Source organism: Dinoponera quadriceps, unplaced genomic scaffold (genome assembly GCF_001313825.1).
Source record: "Dinoponera quadriceps isolate SergipeBrazil2010 unplaced genomic scaffold, ASM131382v1 scaffold717, whole genome shotgun sequence".
Taxonomy (NCBI): Eukaryota; Metazoa; Arthropoda; class Insecta; order Hymenoptera; family Formicidae; genus Dinoponera; species Dinoponera quadriceps.
This window is the reverse complement of record NW_014555639.1, coordinates 1,236,522-1,264,313: the sequence shown is the minus strand read 5'-3', so window position 1 is coordinate 1,264,313 and position 27,792 is coordinate 1,236,522. Positions and strand designations below refer to the sequence as shown.

The 27,792-nt window shown below is 41.9% G+C and overlaps 1 protein-coding gene across 1 annotated transcript; it reads left to right on the top strand.

Annotated features, from left to right (window-relative positions):
* Positions 1-207: 207 nt before the first annotated feature.
* Positions 208-27,387, top strand: LOC106745057 (5-hydroxytryptamine receptor 2A). Its single transcript, XM_014620312.1, has 3 exons — positions 208-747; positions 26,942-27,174; positions 27,307-27,387. Exons 1-3 carry the CDS (start codon positions 426-428, stop codon positions 27,385-27,387), a joined length of 636 nt encoding a protein of 211 aa, XP_014475798.1. The 5' UTR covers positions 208-425.
* The last annotated feature ends 405 nt before the right edge of the window (positions 27,388-27,792 follow it).

Genomic DNA, 27,792 nt, shown 5'->3' with positions numbered 1-27,792 from the left:
TCCGAATTGTTGGTCCTCGATATCGCGGCTCCTGCGAGCTCTCGTTCCTCGAATTTCTGGCTGCTGAAGTATTTCAGCTTTCATTCATCATTTTGCCCGGCTACGTGGGCTCTCCTTTTTCCCAGCTCGCGGTTTCATAACGCCCCTCTTTATGAAATCGACTCGTTTTAATTTAACTTAATTATAGCACGTACATCCCTCGTAATCTTCCCACCTCGTAAATCCTCAGATCCCACGATACGTTCCCGACTGTTAACCGCAATCCGTTACAACAACCGTCGGCTATCCCGATAAATCTTCTCGCCAGCCTGATGGTGTCCCTCGACGAGCCTAACACAGTGCGCGCTTTCACAGATGGAGAGTCCTCGCGTGCCGTGAAAAAAAGAAAAAGTACGCGTTTCAGTGGGTGAAGTTCTGACTGAGCGATGACGACATCGACGACGGTGCGTATCGTCCAGACGGATCCTTACGAGGACTCGCTGGTGTTGTGGGACCCTGCGAACACCAGCGAGATCGGCTTGGAGACGAGCACGAGCCACGACGAGGCAGGGCAATTCAACAATTGGTGGGCGATGCTGGCGCTCCTCGTGCTAGGGACAGCCGCGGGGAATATCCTGGTGTGCATGGCGATCACCTGGGAGAAGCGGCTCCAGAACGTCACTAATTATTTCCTAATGAGCTTGGCCATCACGGATCTCATGGTTGCCGTCTTGGTAATGCCGCTGGGTATCCTTACCCTCGTCCGAGGTGAGCTCCTTTTTCCCCCGGGTTTCCGCACGATATTCGCGGCGATAGACGTGTCGTGTCGACGGTTAACAATAGGAAAAGCCGCGATCCGGATGATTTACCCGTGTCCCGATACTCGAACACAACTCGATACGTATTTGATATTTGGTGATATTAAATTCCGATATTTAATATCTAATATTTAATGACACATGCTCGCAAACATGCGTTTCAGTCAAATATTTAACGTATAATATTTGATTTAATGTTTAATATAGCTATATAAACTATTATCTTTAACAAACGATGATGTAATAAATGTTAAATGATAAATGCAAACTCTTTCTTCTCGGGCTGATTACGTGTTGCTTCGCAATGGAAATTACATGTCCGACTCTTCGTTCATTAGAAATCTTAATTAGAAGGAGATACGAGTTCTCCGTAATAATAATCTCGAATTTCCTTGACGCGCTGACATTTTATTCATTAAAAACATTAATTACAAGTACATATAATTATGTATACTTTTATGCTCCCTTTCTCCTTCTCGACACTTTCATTACCTTTTCTCTTTTATATTTTCTCGACTTTACTAATTATTAAAAGGATTAATTAGAAACAAAGACAAGCCGTAATTATCTTGAATTTCCTTCAAGCTTTTTAATTTAACCCTGTAATTGTTAAGAAAATCTTATTTATTATTAGTTTATTATTATTTATTAGTATTTATTATTAGTTGTCCATTAATAATTATATGTTTTAATAAAATTATAACTATTTTTTAGACAATAATGGTAGAAATATCAAAAGTAGACACAAGTAATAAACGAAGTATAAAAGAATCTATCAACTTATCGACTTTCCCTTCGTCTCCTTCTCTCTCGCTGCGTCTGACTTATATCTGTCTATTCTACTTAATAAGATACATTTATTCCACTTTTCAAACATATTTGCTCGTAACTAATTACCGAACGCAAACGATAGTATTCACGATAGCTAACGATCGGGGATAACTATGAAATCATAAATTTCAAAGTTATTAGCAGGGAAGAATTACGTGCATATTTCGAGAATCTGGAAGGGAAGGGTTAAAAATACCCGGAGCGTCCGCGGTGAAACGTTACGCGTCCAATAGAAACTCGCTGGGAAACAAAACCCTGAGGGACAGTAGAACGCTATTTATAGACCAATCGCTCTATTCCCAACTATTTGGTAACGGGGGAGGAAGGGAGAGAGGCCGCGTACAAACAGTGCCATTTGTCACAGGCAATATTATGTTCATATCTAAAAGAGAAACCCCAGAGTTAAAAATTGTCCGGTGCGCCGTATAAAATGCCGGCCACCTATTTCCAGCGGTACGAGGGGAAAGAGGCGGGAATCGTACGTAGGGCGCGTAAACCGCGTTATTTGTCGCCGGCGCGACCGTGTCCGCCGGTGTCAGGGACAGGGAGAAAAAAATAGTTGGCAGTTGAAATAGAAAACATATTTCAGCGGCGAAGGCGGCGAATGGTCACCTTACTTATCCACGATGTCGCGCGAAACGTGCGATAAATATTTTACATCTCGAGGGTAAATGTAACAGTAAATATTAAATACCATTTGCTCGCCGTATATAGTATATGTACAGGCACATACAGCTATGAAACAAAATATTTATCGCGAATAGTGGAGACGCTTCCTTCCTGCCGCGTCCCATCGCGAAACGAAATGCCCGCCGACCCGCCACTGCGTAATCGTAACATCCATGTTCGGCGAGCCCGGTGGCGAATGGGTTAAAAAAGATTTCCCACCGCGTTCCGAGTGATGTACAGCGCCCATCCGCGAAAGAATTGACGAGAAGAATACCCTTCGAGAATGACGCTATTCACGGTCTCGCAGAGAACGGTTCGGGGGAGGAGGAATTCGCGTAAGGACGCTATTTATCGCCGGGGTTGCCGTGTTTACGTAATTGGAGAAGCCGGGAACAAAAGGGTTAAAAATTCGCCCCCGGTGTTCTCGCCGAATGAAACGTCTCTTTCTCCGTTCTCTCTCTCTCGTTCTCGGTGGTGCCGGGATTGTAAAGGATCGACGTAAGGCGGAAAAAGCCGCGGGACGGAGGATGCTGCCGAGTTCGGTCGAGCTATTTCGAGCAATTTGGCAAGCGGGCGGAATTCGCGTAAGGGCGCATAAACCGCGCTATTTATCGCCGACATTACACGGGCTCGCATCGGTCTTCTCGCGTGATAGGTGGCTCGCTTTTACGAGTCGCTTCGGAGGAGCTCAAGGCTCTTTGTTGGCCGAAACGAGCGCGCTTATGCATAATGGATCAGCGTGGCAGGTGACTAGTGATGCTTACGATACTCGCACTGCGATACCGAGCAGTCTCTGACATTGATACGTGCCCCCCGTGTATCGGCCGGGTGATTCGAGGAATCGTCGGCTGAATGAAAACGTCAATTAACTCCTTCGCGACGCAAACTGAAACCCGTTTTTATACGAGGGAGAGAGGGGTGAGGGGGAGGAAAGGTGCAGGAAGTTCGTTATGATCAACGCTCGGCGGAATTGTAAATTTCATCGTAAATTTCCCTCGCGGGGTTTTCCGTGACGCAAAGACTTGATCGTACTCTGAGAAATTCATTAAGAGAGCACGAGGATTTATAAGGGAATACTTTTAAACACGCCCGCCTCGTGTTTTGTGTGTGTGTGTGTGTGTGTATGTGTGTGGATGCAAAGGTTTCACTCTTCATGCTTTCCGTTAATTATACACCCACGTTCGTTACAGAATGTAAAAGCATTATTCATTTCCTCGATCGGCGTCGACGATAAGTGCGCCACCGCGATATGAGTCATCGGCCGGTCAGGTAATAACGATGAGTAATAAAAAAATACGCGTATCGAGCATTCGAGGGAAGAATTTCATGGGAAAGACGAGGAGCGGCCTTTTCTACGGTTAATTAAACCGCGTCTTTAATCGCGATTCGTGGCTCTTCCGCCGCACGCACCACGTGGTTGGTTGCGTGAAACGACGACTTAATTTAGCCGAGCCGGGAGCGAATATAGGCACAGCGCCGACGGCCCACAAAAGAAACCACCGGCGAGCGCGCGGGGGAAATGAACAGGGAAACGGGGGATCGATGCGCAGAAATAACCTACACGTGCCCACGGGATTTGCCGCTTTGACTGCTCCCTCCGGAGAAGGAAGAACTTGTGCCCATGCACCGGTCACTCACGGACTCTGATTTCACTCTTTCTCTCTCTCTCTCTCTTTCCCTCCTTCCACTTTAAGGACACCCATGTCCGCGGTTACGTGTGCGACGTGCATTAATGGTGGTCCGCCGGCATTCACAACGAGAGTAGACCTCGTCGTGACACGCGATTCGCCGATTCTTCTCGTTCTTTCGCGAAATGAAGCGGTTCAACCGTGTAATAAGCGTGTAACCGAGAGCCTACGTTTCTTAAATATTAAGGAGAAATATTGCACGGCCGAGCGCAAGCGCGATCGTTGAATGCAATCGTCGCGCTAAGGAAAAAACTCCAAAGGGAAATTGAGAGATCACATATTTTGAGGATTTGAAAGTGATTCTGATTCAAGAATCGTCCATTCGACTCGAGGGGCGTCAATTCGATGGCGAAGGATATGGCGAAGGGATAGCGACAATCGACAACGAGGATCGCGAGATCCTGCCAATCTGCGCGCACCCTCAGTTAATGAACTTTTCGCGACGAAATAATTACTAGCGTGAAGATATGAAGAGTGAAAAATTCGCGAGACCAAAGATTCATTAGCAAAGAAATAGATTTCAGAATGGCGGTTCTTAATGAGGCGAGCGAAGGACAGGAAGGACGAAGTAGGATCAAATGGAATATTCATCAGGTATAATTATTCGTTCACCGGGAAACTTTGGGAGATCGGCCGATTAAGCGTGGATAACGCGATAATTTCAAGGAAGGGTGTGAAGTCTCCGTCCCCGAGGGAGGACGGAGAAATACAAGACGGCGAGAAAAAGATCCTGAAATCTCAACATTGGGAGCGTCAGATAGCTAAAGATTTATAGGTCCGACATTATAATTGTAACGATTTTTCACGATCCGAGAATTCATACGCGGGAGTTTCTCGGAGAAAATCCTCGATCATTCAAGAACATCAAAATCCTAACATAATTATCGTTATTTTGTTAATATCATTTGATCATCTTATTATGATTTATTTGATTATTTGGTTATCATCTGATTATGAAATGCAAATAAAAATATCGACGTATCTCGTTTGTCGTATATATCCTTTGAAAAAAAATATAATGAATAAGATTAAGGAATGTGGCAGTTAATACGCAAATATACGAATTAATTCCTTACGAGCCACAAAAGCAGGAAGGAGGAGGCGATGGGCGAGTAATGATTGATCCTGGCGTGTGTATACGTTGGTTAAACTGGTCCTCCGGAAGCAGGACACGCGAGGGAATACGCGGTTAATTGTAAGTGTCCCGCCGACAGGACACGTTCGTATCTCGTCAAGGCACGGCCAGCGAGCCGAGCTAACGAACGAACAGGAGCCGAAACCTGTCCTTAACTTTATTATACGCGGAAAGGCCCTTTTAATAAAGTTACATGACACATCGGCGCGTCCTCACGCGTGACTAATATCGATAATATCGACAATATTGGCGATAGAGCGCAGGAGACGCTTCTCTCTCACAGAAGGAAAAAGTGTACATGTTTAATTAACTACTTATGTCGGCAAACTAATCGAGAATAAACAGACTATCGATTTTTGAAACCTCCCGCTTTTTGCCAATGAACTTGCATTAAAGGGCGATATTACCGTAATTCGCGTAATTAATTACACGTAACACCTACAATTAATGTAATGACATGTATCGATCATTCGTAATTAATTAAAAGCACCCTCATTGGCGCTGTATTTACTGTCTTTTGACAAAATAGTTACGTGTGATCGTAATAGGATTACCGTGATGCATTCTCGTTCTTATTGATCGTGCGCAAATATTGCAACATCACTAAAAATTTGTATTATTTACAATAGATATCATTACAAATTTGTACCGTGAATAATAACAAATGTTTAACAATACGTCGTGCTATCTATAATATTCGGTTGTATAAATTTATACAAACAATGGAGACACGCGATTGTTACGGTGTATTAAGATACAATGTGCTCTTTTGTATGATATATTAACACAAATAAAAATAATAGAAGAGAAGATTGTATTATGGTCCCCTATTTACATTTAGTATAGTAAATTTGTTAATAATCAATATATATTTTTAATTGAAAGTTTGACGGCTACATTCGTCAAAATGTGGTTCAATCGATTTGAAACTCAAAATTATGAAATATTTATTACTACAAATTTACTTCAAATTTTTATGCAAGAATTTCTTTGACACACTGTACGTCTATCTTGGTTGGTTCTCCATTATTCGACTATTTGGCCAATGTCCGACCATAGCACTCCTTAACTACTGGAGCATTGTCTGACTACGGTAATCCGTAACTACTGGAGCGATGTCTGACTATAGCACTTCGCGACTACTCGGAACGGTGCCCGACCATAGCGCTTCGTTACTATTCAAGTGTGAATACGAATGAATTGGCTGATGAAAGACATTGTTAAAATATTACGACGATATTTCTGATATGCTCAGATGCGTGCGAATGGACGGACGGTTTCGACGAAAGTTAATCAACGCGTGTTGACGAGATATCGTCACTCGGCCTACCTCGATAATAGGCTGTTTAATTAGGGAGCGGTTCTTGTGGACAGTCTATGGCGGCAATCCTGCATTCCATCGATATATCTATATATAGCTATTATACGGGCGACCGTCTACCGAGTGACCGCGAATATTAAAAAATAATATACATAGTTTTACCTGATAAGAATTTTTACGGCGCAATGATTTCTGGCAGAACGCGCGGACCAATCGACTAAATAATCAAAGAATTTGACAAATTTTTGGAAAATGTCGCAAGCATTTCAGAGTTTAATATATCTGCGCGAAATACACATTTGTGATATAATTAAGCGACTTTTTGATAATTAAACCGGTAGTTTTCAAATAAAAGTGGAATTTTAAATAACTTCCTTAACGAACTGTGTACACTGCAATTTTCAGTATTTTTAAATGCAAATTAAAATACTGCGCTCATATTACTGTTGCTCTGCTTACAAGTGACATTCACTTCACAGGAAATCCGCACTAAATGTTAAACGAAACTAGCTTTTCAAAGGGTAATGGTTCATGACAGAAAAAATTAATGTTTCGATGGTTTGATGTTGCTTAATAAAATATTATCACGAAGAAAATTGCACGCTCTGGTAGAAAATCAATCCTTAAACACGGCATTTGCCTTGAAAGTTTGTATTTTGCAAATATTTCAATCGTCCTGCATATTTCTACCTTACAAATATTTATAATCGAGATGTAAAGCGGAATGTTTTCACGTATCACACGTATCGATTTGTATAAAACGGGACGTTTCCACAATAACTAGCAAGTCGAATTTTTTTTAATAAACCACGTCAATAATAACGCATTGAAACATTTCTGACAGAAAATTCTGATAGATAAATCGGAATATATTTAAGCGGAAATCGCTTCCCACTAAAAATTATAAATCCGCGTATAGACTATAACTCAAATACATAAATACGGATCAGTAAAATGCATCAAACTTCCATTAAGTCCAAATAACTCTGATCTTTTTGTTTTAATTCGCGAGAACGTACAAAATACTAAAAAGGAAAGAATTGCTGAAAATCAAAAAATTAATTTCAGAAACGAGGGGAAATTCTCAAAAGCGTGAGAATTAGAGAAACTGCGTTTAACTCCGTAAATTTGCTTTTAATTGCTCCTACTTTTCGCGAAGTCCCGGCGAAGATTTCACGATTATCTCGCGACGGAAAGAAAAAGAGGAACTAAAATTTTCACTCCAAAAATAAGGAGATATTTTAAAGGACTTGCAAGCTTAAATTTAATGCAGCTTTTTAATTTTAATTCCAATTAATTCTACTCAACTCGAGCAAACTCTTTCAATTTTGTCGTTTCTCTCAGAGAAAGCGGTTGAAGTGTCTTGCAATCTATTTGAATACCAGAGCCTCCCGAAACCGTTGTACACGTGAAAAATAAAAAAAGGACAACGATGACGAGATGAAACGCTGTCCTCGCGCCGGGTAACATAATTTCTCGAGATTTCGCCACTTTTCCCGGGTTGCGGTGACGGCGTTGTATTGAAAACGGAACAATACGGTGATCGATCTCTCGAATGAATGCGAGGCGAAATGTTTGCGCGAACCCTTGAGAGTTCGCTGTTAAAAAGAGAGCGAGAGGGAGGAGAGGGTGCGAGGGAGGCGGAGGAGGTAAAGAGGAAAGAGAGAGAGAGGGAGAGAGAGAAAGAGAGAGTGAGTGAGGGAGGTTTGAAACGCAGGACCATCGACTCGCGTTTTGTCGCGACAGCTTTTGTCGGCGGGAGGCGTGAATGTGATAGGTCGGATCATTGCGAATCACCCGGTGTACAGGCTGCCACTCGAGATATCTTGGCTTATCCACTTGTACTTCGCGCTATGGCAGGATCGATAGTGCCAATTTGCTCTGCCACCTCCTTCTCCCTTCCCCTCCGCCCGCTTGTTTTGCATACTCGGTACGAAAATTCGCACGGGTTTAACTCTTTGAAGGCACACGATGGCATACGATAAACCGACGTGGTTCCGCAGTTTCGATTTTCACCGGACATTCGGCCGGATACCGAGTGTCCGCGAATGGGATTCGATTTAACGGCTTTTTTTCGCCGTTCGTCTCGCGTGGATCTCGTGTGTGTGTGTGTGTGTGTGTGTTCCAGCGCTCGAACGTTTCTCGGAACTGAATCGTAATTCGAATTATCGTCGATACACACACACGCACGGCAAGAAAGGACGTGTGTCGATTCGTCACTCGGTGAAATGTCAGGTACTTTCCAGCCGGCCCGATCGTTCAATTTCGAACTTCCCGAACGTGCGCGACAACAGCCGATCTTTCGAATTTGACGTTTAACACGTGAATGTAATTAACTGTTTAGATCCTCGCTCAGGCGAGCTTCAACTTCCGAAATTCCAGCAAACAAAAAACTCAAGGATCTTGCTGCAACGCACATAGTTCTCTGGTGGGGGCTTATCGCCTCGGATACCGAACGCCCACAATCTCCTCGAGTCCCAGGATTCCGCCCGATAACGGAAACTTGCTTCTCTTCGAATCCTTGATAACGTAGCGAAAGCTCATTACCTCAACTACTACTCGCGTTTCGATCTGCGAGCGATCGATTTATCACCGGCGCCGCACTTCGAGATCGAGCCGCGTTACCTCGGTATATTCCCACGACCGAAACTTCGCAGATCTCCATCTCCAAAAATATATATATAGAACGCCGATATTTCACGAATTTAATAGTATCTCAGGAAAAAAGTGATTATAGTGATCCATTTTAGACGATAGATAGAGTAAAATTTTTTTACTTATTTGTCAAGAAAAAGTGACGAAAAGTGACATAAAGATCCATATTGGAATTCACATGGTGTGTGAAAATTCATACAGGAATCCACATGGATTGTTAGCTAGAATCTGAATTTTTGGCGCAAATCCCCGGTGGCAACCGTGAGATTCCATATGGATTTTCTATATTGATCACCATCTGATGTTTTTTCAACGAGGTATACCTTTCTGATTCCAAAGTTGAAGCGAGATTATACGTGAATCTCACATAAGAGAAATTAAGCTTGGAATTAGAAAGACGTATTAGCACATCTGCTGGTACGCAGTCATGTAACGATACCTTTAAAATACCTTTTGCCTCTCTAACGAAGCTTTTCAAATCTCTATCGGTTAAGCGAATAACGACACGCGCGCACGTTAACGTTTATACCAAACACGACGTATATAATATCGTTAATTATCGAAATTCATTTGTCGCATTTGTTATCGCAACATCAGCGTCGATAGTTTAATCCCATTCCGAGCAGGCAAATCGGAAACACGCGGAGATCGCGGGAGGTGGGATTTCGCGCGGGCGCGAATTAAAGTTCCCCCGAAATTAAAGTTCGGCCTCGATCGCTTCGCGAGAACGTAAAACGCGAAACGAGCGGCAATCGTCACCAGGAACTGCATTTATCGGCGAACAGCTAGCTACACACTCGCTGCGGCCGTGCAGCCGGTTACGATGTAATACACACAAGCGCGGTTACTACAACACGTTGTAATACGATGTAATCCCGCGAACGGAAACGCAACGAGCGCGCGCGCGGCGTGCATTATTGCGACAGTAACGAGAAACGAGCGGGCAGGGATTAACGATCGGCCGCGCTTGCCGAGCCGGATGACATATAGCTCGCATTGGCTGTAAGCTGTAAGTCGGCCAGAAGTAGCGGAGAGTAAATGGGGGTTGCATGTCATTTGTCGGAGAGGGTGTGTGCGCGCGCCATCGCCGCGGCATTATTCACGCGAGTCTCTCGCTCCTCGATAAATACAGGAACTGACGCCGCCGGCGCCGTAATCTCAGCGAGTCGGAATCCCGACGCGATAGATTTGCGAAATCGAGCCCGACGCTTCGTCTTCGTTTACTTCGTTATGCGAAGTCAACGCTTGGCAGGGAGGAAACGGGAGACGCGCACTGAATTTGATTGGATCCACCTGATAATGAGCAACTGATAACGAGCAACTGAAGGCGTTTTAGCTGAAGGAAACAAAATGTCTTGTTCTCACGAAGAAAATTTCATTCTGTCTAACCAGAAATTCTATTTCTTTCGGCCAAAACGTGTTTGGTTACCCATCGGGGCAGGTAGACCCAACCGAACTCACTTTTCAATGACCGACAATTTCAACGTAAGAGAGGCCAGGGATAGTTGGCACACTTTTTACATTTTATCTTTTTGTTCTTTTCTGTATAGCATTTTGCGCCTTTGGTATAATTCTAAGATACAATCCTTCGGCAATAGAAAAAAATATGTACTGAAAAGTTTTAAAGTAAATTTGTAGAAGAAATCATTTTGATGAAATGCAACTTATATATGTCAAGGATGGTTTTGCACTTCCAACTTGCTTGATCCTGTAATTTGTTAGAAAATTAGCCGAGGTATAAGCAATGTGTCAACTTATCTCTGTAGTCGTAAAAACTAGCCTCGGTCTCCCTTATAATGTATAACGTGAATTATAATAGATAATGACAGAAAAGAGTGACAGGAAAGGAGTGACTGCGACAGCGTTTCGATCATTCAGCGACCAGAGACTGCGAGAAGGACGAGTGAAACCTTGACGTTATGGTAGGTCGGTTAGACGAATGAGGCTCGTGTGGGAGGGAGAAACCTATTTCGGATGCGTGGGTGAGGGAGGTCGTGAACTTCCAGTTGGTAATGGGCTGCACACCAGACCATTCTTCAAATGAAATGAAAAATCGCCCGGTCATTTCAGAATGAGTTTATCGCGATGGGGTTAATTCCCGTTTCGCGACGTAACGCGGTATCAACTAATACACGCTCAGACTGCTGCATTGAGTACCTCGTTTCGAAGTCGGATTGGGATCACCCTTTTTTTATAAGCCATAAAATCTGTTATGGAATAATAATCGCGAAATACCGTGATAATTGTCCCCTATAAAAAGACTACAGGTGATTTTAAACGATCTCGAGCAACGATTGACCTCAAATTCAAACTTGGATCGTTACGTAAGGATATTTCAAGCGAAGGAATTTTTCTCTTAAAAAGTTCGTCGAATCTCTGCTATTTGAAAAAGTAACAAGTTACAGTTACAGTGAAAAATACTGTACAAGAAAACTCGACGCTAACTTGAATTTATTTTCTAAAAATCAGTGTGTGCATATACAAGATCGAAGAATAAAATTTTTCCACGTGGCGTGGAAAAAATCGACGAGGGAGGATCTATAAATTATGTCGCAATATAAAAAAAGTTCATTATGGGCAGGTTCGGGTTCTTTGTGCGCGAGATTTCCGGAGGATGCCATTAAAGAAAAGGGATTATTAATGACTCGATATCGGTGCTGTCGTGTCACTGACCGTCGCGACGCTTTTCCGCGCGTCAGTGATTAATCTGGTCGAGTGACTCGAAGTCTCCTCCAAGCTTTCGAGGATAATAGTCTACTTCGAAGGAATATCCCTGCCGACAGTTCCGCGTCTTTCTTAACTAGATGACGGAAATAACCAGGAATTCAACACTGAAAATTTCAACATATTAAATTTCACCGTAATAATTATACATCCTAATTTTTCTCTAAATTCAACATTCAACATAATTCATTTCTAAAACGATGTTTTGTAAAACGTAATTTGAAATTGTGAGAAATCGAAGAATCAAAGATTCTGAAAACCAAAAAACTAGAAATAGAAAATTCTTGGATACATTTATCTTTTACGTTTACGACATTTGGAAAAAGTCACAACTCACAAGTTTTCAGCAAATTCAATTTTAGCAGTCGTTCATAATTAAAAGCGAAGGCAGCCCTACAACATTAAGAATCGAGTATTCATTTTCCGCGAGCCACTGATAGATTAATCATGGCAAACACGAATCCTGTCGATATCACCAAGCTACTACTCAGCGTGAATAGCGAATCGTTTGTTATTATGCATCGGCGAAGCCATCCGTTAATCGAAATTTGCAGTGGCGCAAAGGCCGCATCGATATGCTTAATGGTGCGATGGCGGCCATATTAAGCACTCAAAAGTGATGGAACGTGATGCAAAAGCAACGCGATACGCTTTAATAGCACTCACTATGAGCCTGCAAAATCAAATTCACCGGCAGATTTTCGCACGCCCGCCCTGCGCCTCGCGCCTTGAAATATCCTCTCTTAATATTTCGCAACTCTGTTTTTATTCCCGATTCTTTTATTTCCTATATGTTGATGTTAAAATCTTTTCAATTTATACAACGTCTCATATCCTGCCTGCAATCTTCCCGCCTCGAGCTCTTTGTTTTCTAAATTTTTTAATTAAAAAGCTAGTAAATTTTATAACTTCTTCAAATTGCAATACCTGAAACTTTTAATCCTCGACTCTTTTGTAACTTTATTTTAAGCTAAAAATGAAGAAAAATCAGCAAACTTTAAAGTCATCATTTTACCTTCCTTTCCTTTATTTTCAAATTCCTAAGATATTTACCTAATTTTTTTTTTCAATATTTCTTTAGATACTAATTATTATTAATTATAATGTATCAATTAGGAATAGAATTGAAAACAAATTTCTAATATTCCATATTCTTAGCCTTCCCATCTTTTGATCTGGACTTAAACATTTTTCAAAGTTACAACGTCGAAAAGCTTTTACTCTGAAATTTTGACTACCCGATTTCTTGCCCGCCCAAGCTTTCAGCTATTACAACTTTTTTAATCCTTTCAATTTTGAGATCTTTCGCGAACGCGCAAATGTGATTTCGCGATAGCGAGTCCCCGGTTTGCTGAATTTTTTACGACCCGGCCGTTTGATTCTCTTTGGAAGTTTTTCGTTCTTCGAATTCTTAACTCCTCGTTCCTGCGGGCGTGGGAATAGAAGAAGCGAAGAGGAGCAATGGAGAATAAAGGGGACACTGAATAGGAATTTTCGTACTCGCGGTGAGCTATTTCCATCGTGAATCCATCAAGCGGAAAAGAAAAAGAAGGAGAGTCCGGGACGTGTCAATACATCGCCCGAATTCGAAGTTGCACAATTCGCGACACAATTCCGCGATAGTTCAACTTGCCGGCAAAATTTCTATCTGTAAACGTCAACATCCCTTTGCATTCACGACAAATATGGTCGGTCGCGGTAGGCCTCTCGCGAATCGACCTTCGACAGTGTGAAAATACACAGAGACGATCAAAGTTTCATTAGATTTCTTCGCAATTTCCGTTTGCAAAACAATTTTATTTTAAAGCCTCTTAATATATTTAACGTTGCATATTAAGAGAAGCAGGAAAACGATCACACTGTGCGTCACGTTTTTGCTGAAGAAATGTCAACTATAAATCGATAAAGAAACACAGGCCTCTGCAAAGTTCGGTGACTTATTTTAGAATCGGATACGTGTATAAACGTATCTCATATTTCATGAGATTTACGTACCAAATCCAAGCGGCCCCTCTTCTGAAATTTATTTATTTATGTAGTATCGATCTTTGCTTTTATACCTGTACAAAAGTTCCAAATACGAAGACACACGAGAGGTCTCGTAGTTCCTAAACATTTCAGAAACGAGAGTACACCGAAATAACATTTTTACCGAGATGTTCCTATTTCGAGACGTTGATAGTAAATTACGGATTCCATACACACGAAACTAAATCAATTAAACTCTTTCCCGTTTGTGCACATGCACACACGCACACACATATACATATACAAATAAAACAAAACGATAGAAACGTAGTCCCTTTAGTATTGTAAAGAGAAGTAATTCTCCCTCATTTCATATTCCCAAGCTTGTGTGTATAAAATAAAATATAAATACAAAGAGCGCATAAAGAAGGAATTGAGACGGTTACAAACTGATATCTTTGAAACTGAAAGAAGCAGTTCCGATCCTCAGCGTGTGCTGTAGACAGTACGAAGGAGTCCGTTACTTTCCATATGGTAACACGTCGGAACTTAACTGGAGGGTCGGAGGGAGGTCCCGCCTTCGGAAATTTAAATGGAAACCGCGGCGGCAGCGTGGAATGCATAATTTGCGATTTCATATCGAGCCGAGTTACTTTTATTTAAACCATTTTTCAGAATAATGCGGCAGGTTTTTCGGGCGGCGCTGTACGTATAAACAGCGAGGCAAATTCTTGCCGTGAGAAAGAAGCGAATTATTTACTGATATTCCGAACGATATTCGTGTCAGGTCATTCGTGTCGATAAGCCACAACGAGCTATGCGCGATATTGTGAAAGATAAATCGTGACGCGCGTTCCTCACATATCGATTTATCGCGCAACAAAAGCTCCAAATTATTGTCATTATACACACTTGACGCGCGTTTACACGCAAATGATAATAAATCGAAGCGCTGAGACCACGTGAAATCCCGAGGGAAGATTTTACGTCTCTAAATCTCTGGAAAAAGCATCGTGAGAAGGATTTCAGACTGAAGAAATTGGAAAAGCTGAAAGTAACATAATGAATGTCCCAATTAGTGACAGTGTTCCAATTTGTGACAATCGCATCTGTTTTTCTTAATAAATCAAATAATATATCTCTATATTTATCCTGAAAAATATAAATATATAACTTACTTCTTCCAAATTTAGCACGTAACATATACATATACGAGGGCGGTCCGATAAGTACTTAGCCTACAAAAGAAAAACGAAAATTTTGGAAAAGTGGCGTTTATTTCTCAACATAATCTCCTTTTAGCTCGATACACTTGACCCAGCGATGCTCCAACTTCTTTAACCCATCTGAAAAATACGTTTTCTCGAAGTCTGCAAAGGCCTCCGTGGCGGCGATGACCTCATTCGACTCAAATTTCTGCCCGGCGAGTGACTTTTTCAAGTTTGGAAACAAAAAAAAAGTCGCACGGGGCCAAATCTGGAGAATACGGTGGATGGGGCAATAGTTCGTAGTCCAATTCGACCAATTTGGTCGAATGAGGAGGTCATCGCCGCTATGGAGACCTACTTTGCAGACTTCGAGAAAACGTATTTTTCAGATGGGTTAAAGAAGTTGGAGCATCGCTGGGTCAAGTGTATCGAGCTAAAAGGAGATTATGTTGAGAAATAAATCGCCACTTTTCCAAAATTTTTGTTTTTCTTTTGTAGGCTAAGTACTTATCGGACTGCCCTCGTATATATGTGAGTTCTTAGCTATAAGTCGTCACGTTTAAGTCAGCGATCGGGACATTCATGACATTCTATACCAATTTGTGACATTCGAATAAAGATTGTTATCTATCAGGAATAGAACTGTCCGTATATTCGTCACCTGTCAGTAATATAGGCATACATGTGTCACAGATTGGGACAGAATCAGTTACACGTCTGTAAATGATACTTCTGTCACTTTTGAAAACATATATATAAATTAATTAGAATCCCAAAAGTTTAAACTTTCGAATAAAATAAATGTTACGTACTCAACACGTGTATTATTATAATAATTTATTTCCACGATGATGTTACTTCGTCACTAATTGAGACATTCACCTTAGTAAATCGAGTATCGCTGAGGAAGTAACGATGTCAGCACATGAAAAAGTGATGAACGATAATTGATGGACGCGAGTAAATAGCAAAATTTCTCTGAATCGGCCGCTGTTAGATCGAAAAGCGGACAGGCCGATTTTCAAGATTACCCTCGGTATTCGCTCGCGATAGACCTCAGGGAATCCATTACGGTCCCAACATCTGGCAACAAAAAAAGGCGCTATAAATATCGCGATCGAACGAAGACAGAGGCGTTCGGCGAGAAAACGGCGGCTTTGTAAAATCGCGCTTCGCATTGATCGCGCGACGGCGAGGCTTTTCAGGGCGCTGCGAAGCGTTCGAGTGCCTGGAGCGATCAAACTTTCGAGCACGACGGGCGGTTCTCGCCGGCGTGTTTCTCCTTTCAGGATAAACCGGTGGGAACTGTATATTGACTGCGCATTTAGCGTTAAGCGTGGTCGCCTGATTCTGAGCTTCATTAGCCCCGCGCGAGCGCCTTTACTCCGGCCGGCCTAAGAATCGCTGCGTTCAGTGTTAAACGCGCGCTAAGTAAAATGCATCAGAAAGGCAAAAGTAAAAGCGACGTAGTAAAATGTGATAGAGTGTATGCATATGTGTATATATATATATGTGTGTGTGTGTGCCGGAGCGTAGTAAAATCAAATGGCGGCGCACCCAGCAGCCAATCGCGACGCGGCGCTCCCATAAACGCGGGCTTCATAGCCGAGGGCGCTATAAATGCGCGCTGAAAATAAGCCTAACTTCAGTCGCTGTACTATCACGCTCATCTGCCCTTTTACGATCGACGTATAACGCACGCACAGACAAATCACCGGCGAATAATCTGTACTGCGCCCGTGCCGTTCGACGTTAAGCGTGGCTGTCTGCTTTTCAAGCTGAGGTAACGTCATACACACCCACGATCCTCGCAAGCTTAGGATCAGGTAGTGGTGTTTAACGCTAAATGCGCGAACGGTGTACGAGTCACACAGTCTGTGTGTGAGGATAAACGCGCGGCCCGAAATATCCCGTCGCGACGGGCTCGCCCTTAAATCGATCATCGCTCTCACGAAACGTTGCCTTCGAAATGACCCCCTCTCGAGAGCGCGAGGGATATAAGCTAGGAAATGAGTATGGGGATTCAGGAAAAGATCCTTCTCTCTCTCTCTCTCTCTCTCTACTGCTGGTCCTTTCGGGACCCTCCGTAACTACCATTCCGAATCGGACTTTCCCTCTCGGAATTTCTGGCGTCTCTCGAACTCTTCGGGATCCCTGGATCCTTGAACTTCCGAACTTCGCTGTGTCGCTTTTATCTCTTTCAGATTGGAGCTCCGAGACCTCGTGCGATGTTACAAGGGCGGAGGGGGTCTAGCGAGCCCTTGGATCCTGAGATAGCGTGGGTCGTGAAACGAATATCTCGAGTGGCTTTCCAAATTATGAACCCAACTCGGTAATTGTGCGCGCGGAAGACGGACGTCGCAGGGGAGGGAAGGCTTCGTTAAAGTTCATCGAAACTCGCAGGAGCGCGACGATAATAATCTCCCGATCTTCGGCGTCGATTCGGCGGGACAGCTCTCTCGAACCTCCGACGGGAAACACCGCGGTCCCTCAGTAATAACGGCTGGAAAGGGTTAATTGCGAGCGACGATGGGCGCGAAAAGGGAGGGGAAAAAGAGGAGTTCTTGCACGTGGCCGCGCGCGCCACCCGGCGCGATATTCTCGCGCGCTCGACGGAACAAAGTGGTCGGTGATTTATGACGCCGCCTTCCGACCGGGAATAACGTGTCCCGGACCGGTCCGGACAAATATCCCGCGGGTCAGCAGCCGCGGCGAGCGTGGCCGCTCGTAGATATTCGATAGAATGAAAACGGTACAAAATGCGCGCACACTCGCACGCGCGAGGCCACACAGACTCATAAAAGTGCGCCAGGTAGTCGGCGCAATCGATAGCGGCGACTGTATTTTTCCATCTAGCCGGGAGAGAAAAAGAGAGGCGGAGGAGATAGAAAGAGGGAGAGAGAGGGAGTAGGAGGGGAAGGAGAAAGAGAGTACCTCGATTGGGCATCCCGAATCGTTTCGAACTATCGCACGTCGGTTTAGCGACATTCCCGATCCTTCACGTCGATTCCCACCTCGATCCTCCAAATTAATCTCCACTTCTATTCTACTTCGAGCCCTCAAATCGATCCCCGTCTTTCGTCGCGCGAATTGGAATGCAGGAGGATGTACAGGGTGGTCTGGGTTGACCGCACTTCCGAGAGAACATGTGAGCCACTTAATATTGAAAAGGGCGCGATTTCGAGAACGTGTCGTTTGATTTTTTTATTAAGGACCTCGAATATNAGAGAGAGAGAGAGAGAGAGAGAGAGAGAGAGAGAGAGAGAGAGAACGTCAAAAACGTTCCTCTATTCAATAATGAAAGGAGAATTTAAAGAAAATAGAGCTGAAAAGTTCCGAAACGTATCAATGAAAAAAATATTACGTGTTAATATTTCAATAACAGCTTTTAGAAAAATATTCTGTGAGTTGTGTGCTTTTACGTTAATGTGTGTCGTTTTTTGAGGAAAGAGCTCTCTATTTTTAAATAAAACAGTTGACTGATACCCTGTACATGTATAAGTGAGGTATAGATTAGATTTTTCCTTTCAAGCCAAGATCCTATTACTCCTGGCTCATACCTTTATCTCTCTTATCGTAATCCTCGCATTGTTAAATCCGTGGATCCTCCGAAACTTACTATAGACCACTATATATAGGTCCGACGGAATTGTTAAAACGTACAATAGCCCATAAGCGACGGGGAATAGGGACGAAGTAAATTTGAAACTTGAAGTGTCAAATTGACACAGGCTAAATCGATAGTGACGTAACGTAACGGAAGTACGGACGGCAGAAAGGGGGATATCGATTTTCGATCACCACCTGTACAATTATCGGGTCTCGTCGGAATTTAATTTTCTAATTAATCCTCTATTAGAAAAAAGAAAATATTGCAACTGAGATTATCTCCGCGAAATATTTAACATCCGTAATATTCGGCGAGCGATTAATACGACGAAGTTCGGATTATCGGGATTATCGCTGCAAGTATCACTTTTTCGTTATAATTTCAAGAAAATTTCGAAAAAATATGAGACAGGTTTCTATTCTTTCCAGTACAGAATAAGCGAGCAGAAATCAATTGATCTCTCAATAGAATTTTTCTCTAATCGAAGGATAATTCGTTAGAGAGGAGAAATATATCCATGATAATATAAATATATTTTCCTAAATATCATTTTCAAGATTAATGCGTTGCAAGATGTAGTTGCAAAATTAATGTTTCTTCACAAATATGATAATAAAAAAAACAAAGTATGCTAATAAAGATCAAGATTTCATCACGATTGATCTGATAGCAAGGACAGGAGCAGTTGAAGGATGAAATTCTTGACGCGAGTCGGGTAAACGCGGGAAGTGACAGGAAAATTCGACGCTGAAGGCGCGTCGGGCTTCTAATTAGCTTATCGCTGTTGATAACAATGGAACTTTCCTCTTGGGTCTTGTCTTAATAATGCGCAGAGATGCAGCGTGCGGGGAGCACATCACGCTGCAATGTCAAACGGCGAAACTCGACGACGCGTTTCGCATAACTTTATGAAAGCTCGCGGAATATATGACAGTTCGATGCGCGAGTTTTCGTGAGGAAGGTACGGCTTCCGGTGTGTCTGCGGCTTTTGCGAGATTGCTTCGAGCAATCTGAGTCCTTCATCGAATCTCCTGTGAGCAGGAACGTATCTATGCGCGATGATCGGATTCAATCGAGGTGTGGAATGAAGTTCAATTACATTAATTGATCGATTTGCCGGAGAAATTGCCGAAATTTAAATTCGATCAAACGCGAAAAACGCGGACTTCCGACTGGAAAGAATTTCTGAATATATGATCTAAGATTCGTCCGTGTACTCCCTCCACGGATGTTATTAGAGGGGAAAGTAGTATTATTATTAGTTTCTGTAAGTATTATGGTAGTCCTTAATATCTCCGCTATTAGATGACAAATTCTAACGATCACTTATGCTATATAATTTGTTTCCAATCATTATGCTAATAGTAGTGCTAATATACTAATGCACAATAACGAGCACTTGTTACAACGAATTTTTACTTTCGAGCGTTTCATTTTCAAGAAATATTTTCAGAATATATTTTAATATTTAATGATATATGCTTCCTGGTTCTTCTTAAATTTGAGCTTATTATCACACAAATAAATGTGCACTTGAATATTTTGCTCGTTATTTAACATTTTACTTCTCTATCACTTTGACGAATGTAATTGTTAAGTTTTTAATTAAAAATATTGATTATTAATAAAGTTATTGTACAAAATGTAAATGGAAGAGCTATAATATCACCATCTCCTCTATAGAAAAATACAGATTAGTCGCGAGCAAGATTTTTAATTCAAGTTAATTCCAGCTTGATGCATAAATCTAGTTGACGAAATAAAAATAACAAGGAGAAAATAACACAAAGGAAATTATATTAAAATAGATTTTATACAATTAATTGAAATTCAAATTTAATTGAATATGAAAAACACAAGCGGGGAGAACAGAAGTTTAGGGAATTATTTTTACTGTACCGCGAATTAGTGGGTACAATTTTTTACGCGATTGGTAACTTTAATTTTACGCGCGCGGAAAGCGATTTGCGCGAATTAAACATCGCGAGTGCGAAAAATTCGATAACGAATGTCCATCGCGCGACGTTAATGAAAGTAAAACAGGGATTCGTTAGTTTTCACTTTTTTTTCAACTTCGCAAAAAGGGACCCTAATTGTAAATATACTTCCGTCACAGAGGTGGAAATGAGTCGCTCAGTAATTCGTTCCGCAATTTTATTTCGCAGATGCAGTGCAATGCTCGCTGGAAGAATCACGGATTCTTCGGCGCTTTAGATACTTAACTCTTTACAGCGTGATCTTTTACAAGTCCTTTTTTATGGACATAATTGCAGAATAAAGCATTTTGAAAGAAATTAAAGGAACGTCGTGAAACGATACAATTGTAATCTGTTTCTAATTTTTGCAAATTTCTTATGCTTAGTACTTATCGACTAACATAATTACATTTTTATTATTTAACCATCATCAATATACGATTGCGTTTACGCGCATAATAAAAAATTCTTAATTGATATAAAATTTTTAATTAATATTTATTTGAATTGATTTAATTGTTAAAAACGATCTATTAGAATTTTTGTGTTACTTTAACTTGGGGAATATATTAAAAAATATATGCTAAATTTACATTTATTTACCTTGTTAACATATTACTTTTTAACACGTTCACCTTGTTAAAGTAACACAAAAATTTCATTAATCCATTTTTAATACCAAATTTCTTAATATGCATACTGTGTGGCGTAAGATATCGAAATGCGATGGCTATCGAAATTTTAAACGTTCCCGACTCACGTATCTGCATTTTAAAACCCGTCAATTATTTCACAGGCTCGCGTACGCCTTCATAAATTTCAACCTCTAATCTGACAATCATTCAGTCCATTTGCGCACTTCTATTACGCAAATTCTAATTTTAAAATCCGGCAAATTATATACACATTTCACATGTAGGCGAGAATTCCCGTTTCGCGAAATCCAATTCCTAACGCGACGATTACGTCACACGTTCGTGTATTCCCGTTGCGTGAACTCTAATTTCTAAATGCGATGCGATTATATGGAATTTCGACGTATTTATGATTCGCGGAATCTTATTTTTAAAGCACGTCAATTATTACATACGCTCACGTATTACGTACCCGTATTTTCCGCGGAATTTCATGTCTAGCCCGACAATTTCGGTCGCTTGTACATATAAGCAACTCCTAATTTCGAAACCCGTCGACTATATTTCGTACGTTCGCGTATTTCCATTCGCCGAATTCCGATCCCAACACGTGATAACGATTTCATATGTTCGTGCTTATGAAGTCCGCCTGTCGGACGAGACTTCAATCTCTAAACGCATTCGTTGTGTCGGGCTTTATACGTATTTCCAAGTGCCACACGCATCCTTATTTTTAAACGCGCCGGTTATTTCGCACATTCCGTCGCGTATTCCCGCGTTTCAGGAATTCCAACTTTGCGTGTCGGCGACCGTTTCGTGTGCACTCCCCGTTTCACAAATTCTAATTGTCGTGCACAACGATTACTTCGAACTTTCGCGTGTATCCGCGTTTTCGCGACATCTAATTTCTAAACCCGACGGGTTACTTCATGCGTTCCAAGCTCGTAATCCAGTCCCAGTGAATTCCAATTTCTAAAGACGACGATCATTTAACACGTTCTCGCATTTGTCGTCTCGCCAAGAAGCTAAAAACTTGTTGGGTCCATTTATTTCTCATTCAACGAATTTGTAAAGTGCATTCATACGTGTTATCGCATCATGAATCATATTTTCGAGTTGCGGATACGCAGAAAAAATTTTAGGTTAAATTTAACAGATTTCAAACGATCCATAAATTTTTGTGTTAATTTAACCCAAAATGAATATGTTAAAAAGTAACATAAATATTATGTAAAAAATTAACACAAAATTAAACATCCATATGTTAATTGATAAGTATAAAATGTTTTAACATTTACACATATAGAATATCGAGAGGGAATATCAACATAAAATACATTAAGATGATATAAACACAATATGTTAAATTGTATGTTAAAAATTTAACACACAAATTTTAACAAGAACTGATTTTAACACAAGTACAAAATGTTTTTTATTCTGTATAGTCAGTCATAAAAATGTTGCAACACTTTCTTTTATTGATTCCGGAACGCATCTCGTGTTCAATAGAAAAATTTGTTTTTTAGCAATTATCTGGAGATACATTTTCCTACTGGATACGAGATGCGTTGCATAAAAAAATGTGTTGCAATCTTTTTGTGACCATACGTGTTGAAATAATCATCGTTTGTGCCATTTATTTCAGACGAATTTTTGAGGAATACTATCATCTAGTACTAACCAAACTCGGGATTTGAAGTTCTCTCCATGTCTATAACCATTCGTAGCTGCATCTACAGGAAGCACTCCTCCTCTTAGCTCTTCTCCTCCTCCTGGTGTTCTTATTCCTCTCGCCAAATTCCACTCGACATACTCATGATTCTCACTCGAACGCGCGATCTGTAATTCCAAATAAAGTTATAACCAATCTGTTGGTGTATCAACGTGAATAAATCCCACAAACTTCCTTTCAAAAGAGATTCTCGGAATCAGATGAAAAAAGGAAACAAGTTCGAGCGAAAGTAAATATCTCTTGTCGTGACTGATCTAAGGTCAACGAATACGGCGTGCGTCGCGATATAGATACGCGTATTCGCGACGATAAAATATGTGGTGAAATATAATATCCGCGGCTACGACGATCACAGCACGATCGTAATGCGACGGGACCACGTATAGCGGAGTTTACGCGCGCAAACCGCGAAAAGTCAACATGGCGGCCGAGAAGATTAAGATAACCGAAGCGACTTCGCGGCGTCGTACGTTCGCGTGCCTTCGCTGAATCGACGGATCGTGTTGCTATTTATTACGGAATTGAAATTGCCGGGGCTTATCGGGCGCGATGTGATCTCACGTACCTGTTACTGTGACGCAGTATTTAGTATATGACGAGGGCTCGCGAAAATCCAGCCAAAAAGCTGGAGAAACGACGAGAACGAGCAGGAATGTATCGACGAAGGTGACCGAGCGAGAGAGAAAGAGAGGGTGCGTGCAGATTCGCTTGCCTCTCTCGCTTCTCGTACGGATTATCTGCAGCAGAATTAGGACATATCATGCACGATTGTCGGAGATCTATGTACGCATTGTTTTATACGTTGGGATCGCGATACTCACGAAAAATTCGGCCAAAATACTGAAGAATAAAGGGAGGAACGGGAGAATGCTTGCGACGCGATCGCTGTGGCGCTCGATCTGACGGCGGGACCGACCGACGATCGCCGAAGGTGGCCGAAGCGCGCGCCTTCGTGGCGCCACATTTGCGTGCGTTCACGAATCCGCGCCACGTCTCTCGTGGATAAAATTTTCATCGAAATTAAATTATCACAGCTTATCGGGTGCGACGCGATCTTACAGGCCCGTTATCGCGACGCGTTATTTAATATGATAGCGTCACGAAACACAGTCGACAAGCACGGAAATAAAGGGAGGAAGTAAGTACACACTAAAGACGGAGGAACGATTTCGACGCCAGTTTGGTAAGTCGAGATGCTAGATAACCTTTCCTTGTAGAATGATTCTTCGTCAGGGAATAAGTACGAAATGTAGAATAAGATTCGGGTTCGAGGGAGAACCGATAGCGACGGGTGAAAAATTAACATGGAGATAAAAGATTAGTTAAATTAACCTTTTAAGGCCCACATGTCGACCCCGTTGAAGTAAAATGTTATAATTTATATGCTGAAAAAAGACAACTAAAAATGATTAAGAACTAACATTATTCTTTAGACTTTAATGTTGACATGAAATAAAGCATAGAACCGAAATATTACGTCGTAAAGACGTGACATAAGAACGTCAATGTAACGTCATTTAAAAGATTTATATATGCTGGTCATTTTTCAGTCATTGGATGTCCTTTATGTTAACATATCTAATATTCGAATAATAGTGGTTATATCCATGTGTCTTCATTTTTATTCTCGGGCGTGAGCGTAACATTTTGAAAATCAAGACACGCGTTTAAGAAATCTTCGCGTTTAATAAAAGCCATTTACAACGCTTCTGAGTTAATCGGTAAAATCTTTTAATTTCGCGCCCGGATTCATCATACATCTGTCTTCGTCCGAGACTCGTGTACGACTCTCTCTTTTTCTCATTGACGGCTCATCGTCCGGGAAATCGGTCTTCAACTTGCAATCCAAAATTTCATTACCAAACCAAAATTTCGACTCGATAATGAACCAGATTCGATTCTTAAATTCTGTCAGAAATTTTTCAGAAACTCTGTCCTTCGAAATGCATTTGGCTTGTTCGTCATATTATTTTGGCTATCGTCATATTAACTCAACTTCCATCTTCTCCGCAAATAATATTAATTAATAATCTCTTCGCTTTTTCAAACTTGATACCTTCGCAACAGAATCAAACGTCTCTCTAATACGTTCTGCGTGTGTACAGCGAACGGTAACGGGATTAACTCTTGAATGTACACCGATTAATCAAGCGAGAGCTACTCAATGGATGAGGGACCATCAGCGAAACAACGGTTAATCCTTCAACTCAAAGTCCTCTTGTCTTTGTCGAGGAGTTTAAATTTCACGCTGTAATGCCAATTTCGCGCGTGGTGTCGCGTTCGCGGGATCGTCCTCCCCAAGGACGACTGTTCCGGGGACGACTCTCTCTCTCTCTCTCTCTCTGTTTCTCTTTCTATTGCCTCTATCTCTCTCATCTCCTGGAACGGAGCGACAGTCGAGCGGTTAATTCACGAAAGAGCGTGGAATTAACACAACTCCGCGTGTCGAACGAAATTACCGTGCCCGGGCACCCTGAACTGCATATTCATGCGCCACCGGATTATCTCTGTGTACTGACGATCTAGTATTTCACCGGTTATTAATGCATTCGCGTGTACCCTCGTGATTTTAGCCACTCTGCAAAACCGTCGTCGCCCATCCCCGGCGATTCGCGCGCAAGTGGATCAATTATTCCCAAAGAAAGCCCCACTTATAATTCACACCACCGTTGTACAAACATCGCGCCGCGAGCGATTTGTTTGCAATATCCATCGGCATAAATCGGCATTTCAGAGCGTACAATAGAGACCGAGAGGCCGATTTTGCCTGCGGTTGACGAGAATCTTGTTGAAACGGGAAACACGAGCGCGGAATGAGATTCTATCTCTTTTTACACACATTCGCGCTCAGAAATAAAAATGCGAACTCCTTAATTCGTATCTTAAAACACAGATAACGCTCTTATCACCGTCGGATCACCGCCGTTAAGCCGAGCTTAGTTTTGGTAAAACCCCTACTTACACGTTAATAAAGAGTACAGCTTCGCTCGTCGAGAACTGCGAAGTGAGAATATTTATTACATATTAATTATACGAGTAAAATGATTAGCGAGTAACCTTTGGAAGTTGCGCTCGGCAAACTAAAGTTTTTGCAGACTCCGTTCATTAAACGTAAAACGTTTATTAACGTAGAGTGGGCGTATTAATTACAGCCTTTGGCAGTTTGCAAAAATGAATCATTGAAAAAGGACGAAAGTCCCCGCGGAAGTTGGGAAAGCTGCTGTGAAAATTAATTATTAAACAAAGTTGAAGGGAGTAGAGAAACAGGAAGATCGTTGTAGCATCAATCTCGCGGGATAACGGCGTTTCTATTTGCAATAATATTCCACCATTTACGTGTATCGTCGAAAATTTAATATCGAATGACGCCGAATTGCCTCGAATGCAATCTAGCGGAGATTGGAGGAAAATTGCCGCGCCCTTTACGAAGTTTACTTAACAAACTACGCATGCAAATTGCTTGTCTATCGTTATCGGGCATGCCAGTATCGATATCACCTCGATATTAAGCTACGCATGTCGAGACACGCCGATAACGGTTTCAATCAACGATAAATGAATTTTCACATGTCTAATATTCATAACATCTCGCAAAATCCAATATTTATGATATCAAAAATACGGGATTGTTTTTACGATAAATAAAAATTGATCTCCGCGATATATTTAAAAGAGTACATTTCCATAGATATGTTTTTCCGTACGGAACGGGCGAGAAAAGGAGAGGAAGGGAAAGAGAAATTATTAATTTTGATTATTGTATTAAACAGCGCTAAGAGTAACCTCTGTATGAATACACGTTGCGTCGTAATATTAAAAATATGTAGGGAGCACCGGCATTTTTATGCGTACGAATAAAAACCGCGACAAGGACGAAGTGTCGCGTGAAATTGTAATATATCCGGACGAGTCAAGACGCCGCTAATTGAGTTAAGGCTTAATTAGCCCGCGTTCCGAGTATACGAGGGGATGATTTACTTTGTTTGCAGGATATTTTCCGCTGTCGTCGGTTTATTGCCTGGCCTGGATTTGCCTCGACGTCCTGTTTTGTACCGCGAGCATAATGCACTTGTGCACTATAAGCGTGGACCGCTACCTGAGTCTGCGCTATCCAATGAAGTTCGGGCGCAACAAGACCAGACGAAGAGTAATCTTGAAGATTATCATCGTGTGGCTCCTCAGCATCGCCATGAGTTTACCCCTGAGCTTAATGTACTCCAAGGTAAGCCGGTCTATCCATTATGCACAGGGTGTCTCGAAATCGCATCCATGAAATCGTATCGCGACGTTTCAGCTGTTGAACAATTCAACGGTGAGAATCACTCTCGCGACTCACCACCCCCTCGATTCAAAGCGGCTGCTCGTTAAATACGAGGAGTTGAAGTGTAAGAGCCGCGTCTGCAGCTGTGAGCCGGGCGTACGCTCGTCTTGGTGACCGCGTGACACAATTTTTTATCCTGCGCTTATCACCGCGCTCGGTCGAAAAACAGGAATCTATTTTCGTAATCTGCTTTCGATCGGATGTGGGAGGTTTTTTCCGATGGCAAGGATCGAAAGGCGGCGGCGATGGTACGCTTTCAGCTCCGTGCCGCGAATGTTGAATTTCGCGCATTAATATCCCTTTCCTCTTTCCGTGTCGCGTACGACACGCTCTCTCTCTCTCTCTCTTTTCCTGTGTGGAATTTATATTGGGGACCATTTCTACAACGCGCGAACGTGCCGCAAAACTTGGCTTTCAGGATCATTCTTATTGTATTATATGAAACATTTCCAGCGCAGCCAGAACAGAACTAAAAAAGTGAAATAGTGACTGCTCTCAGAAAAGGTGACAAAAAGTGAC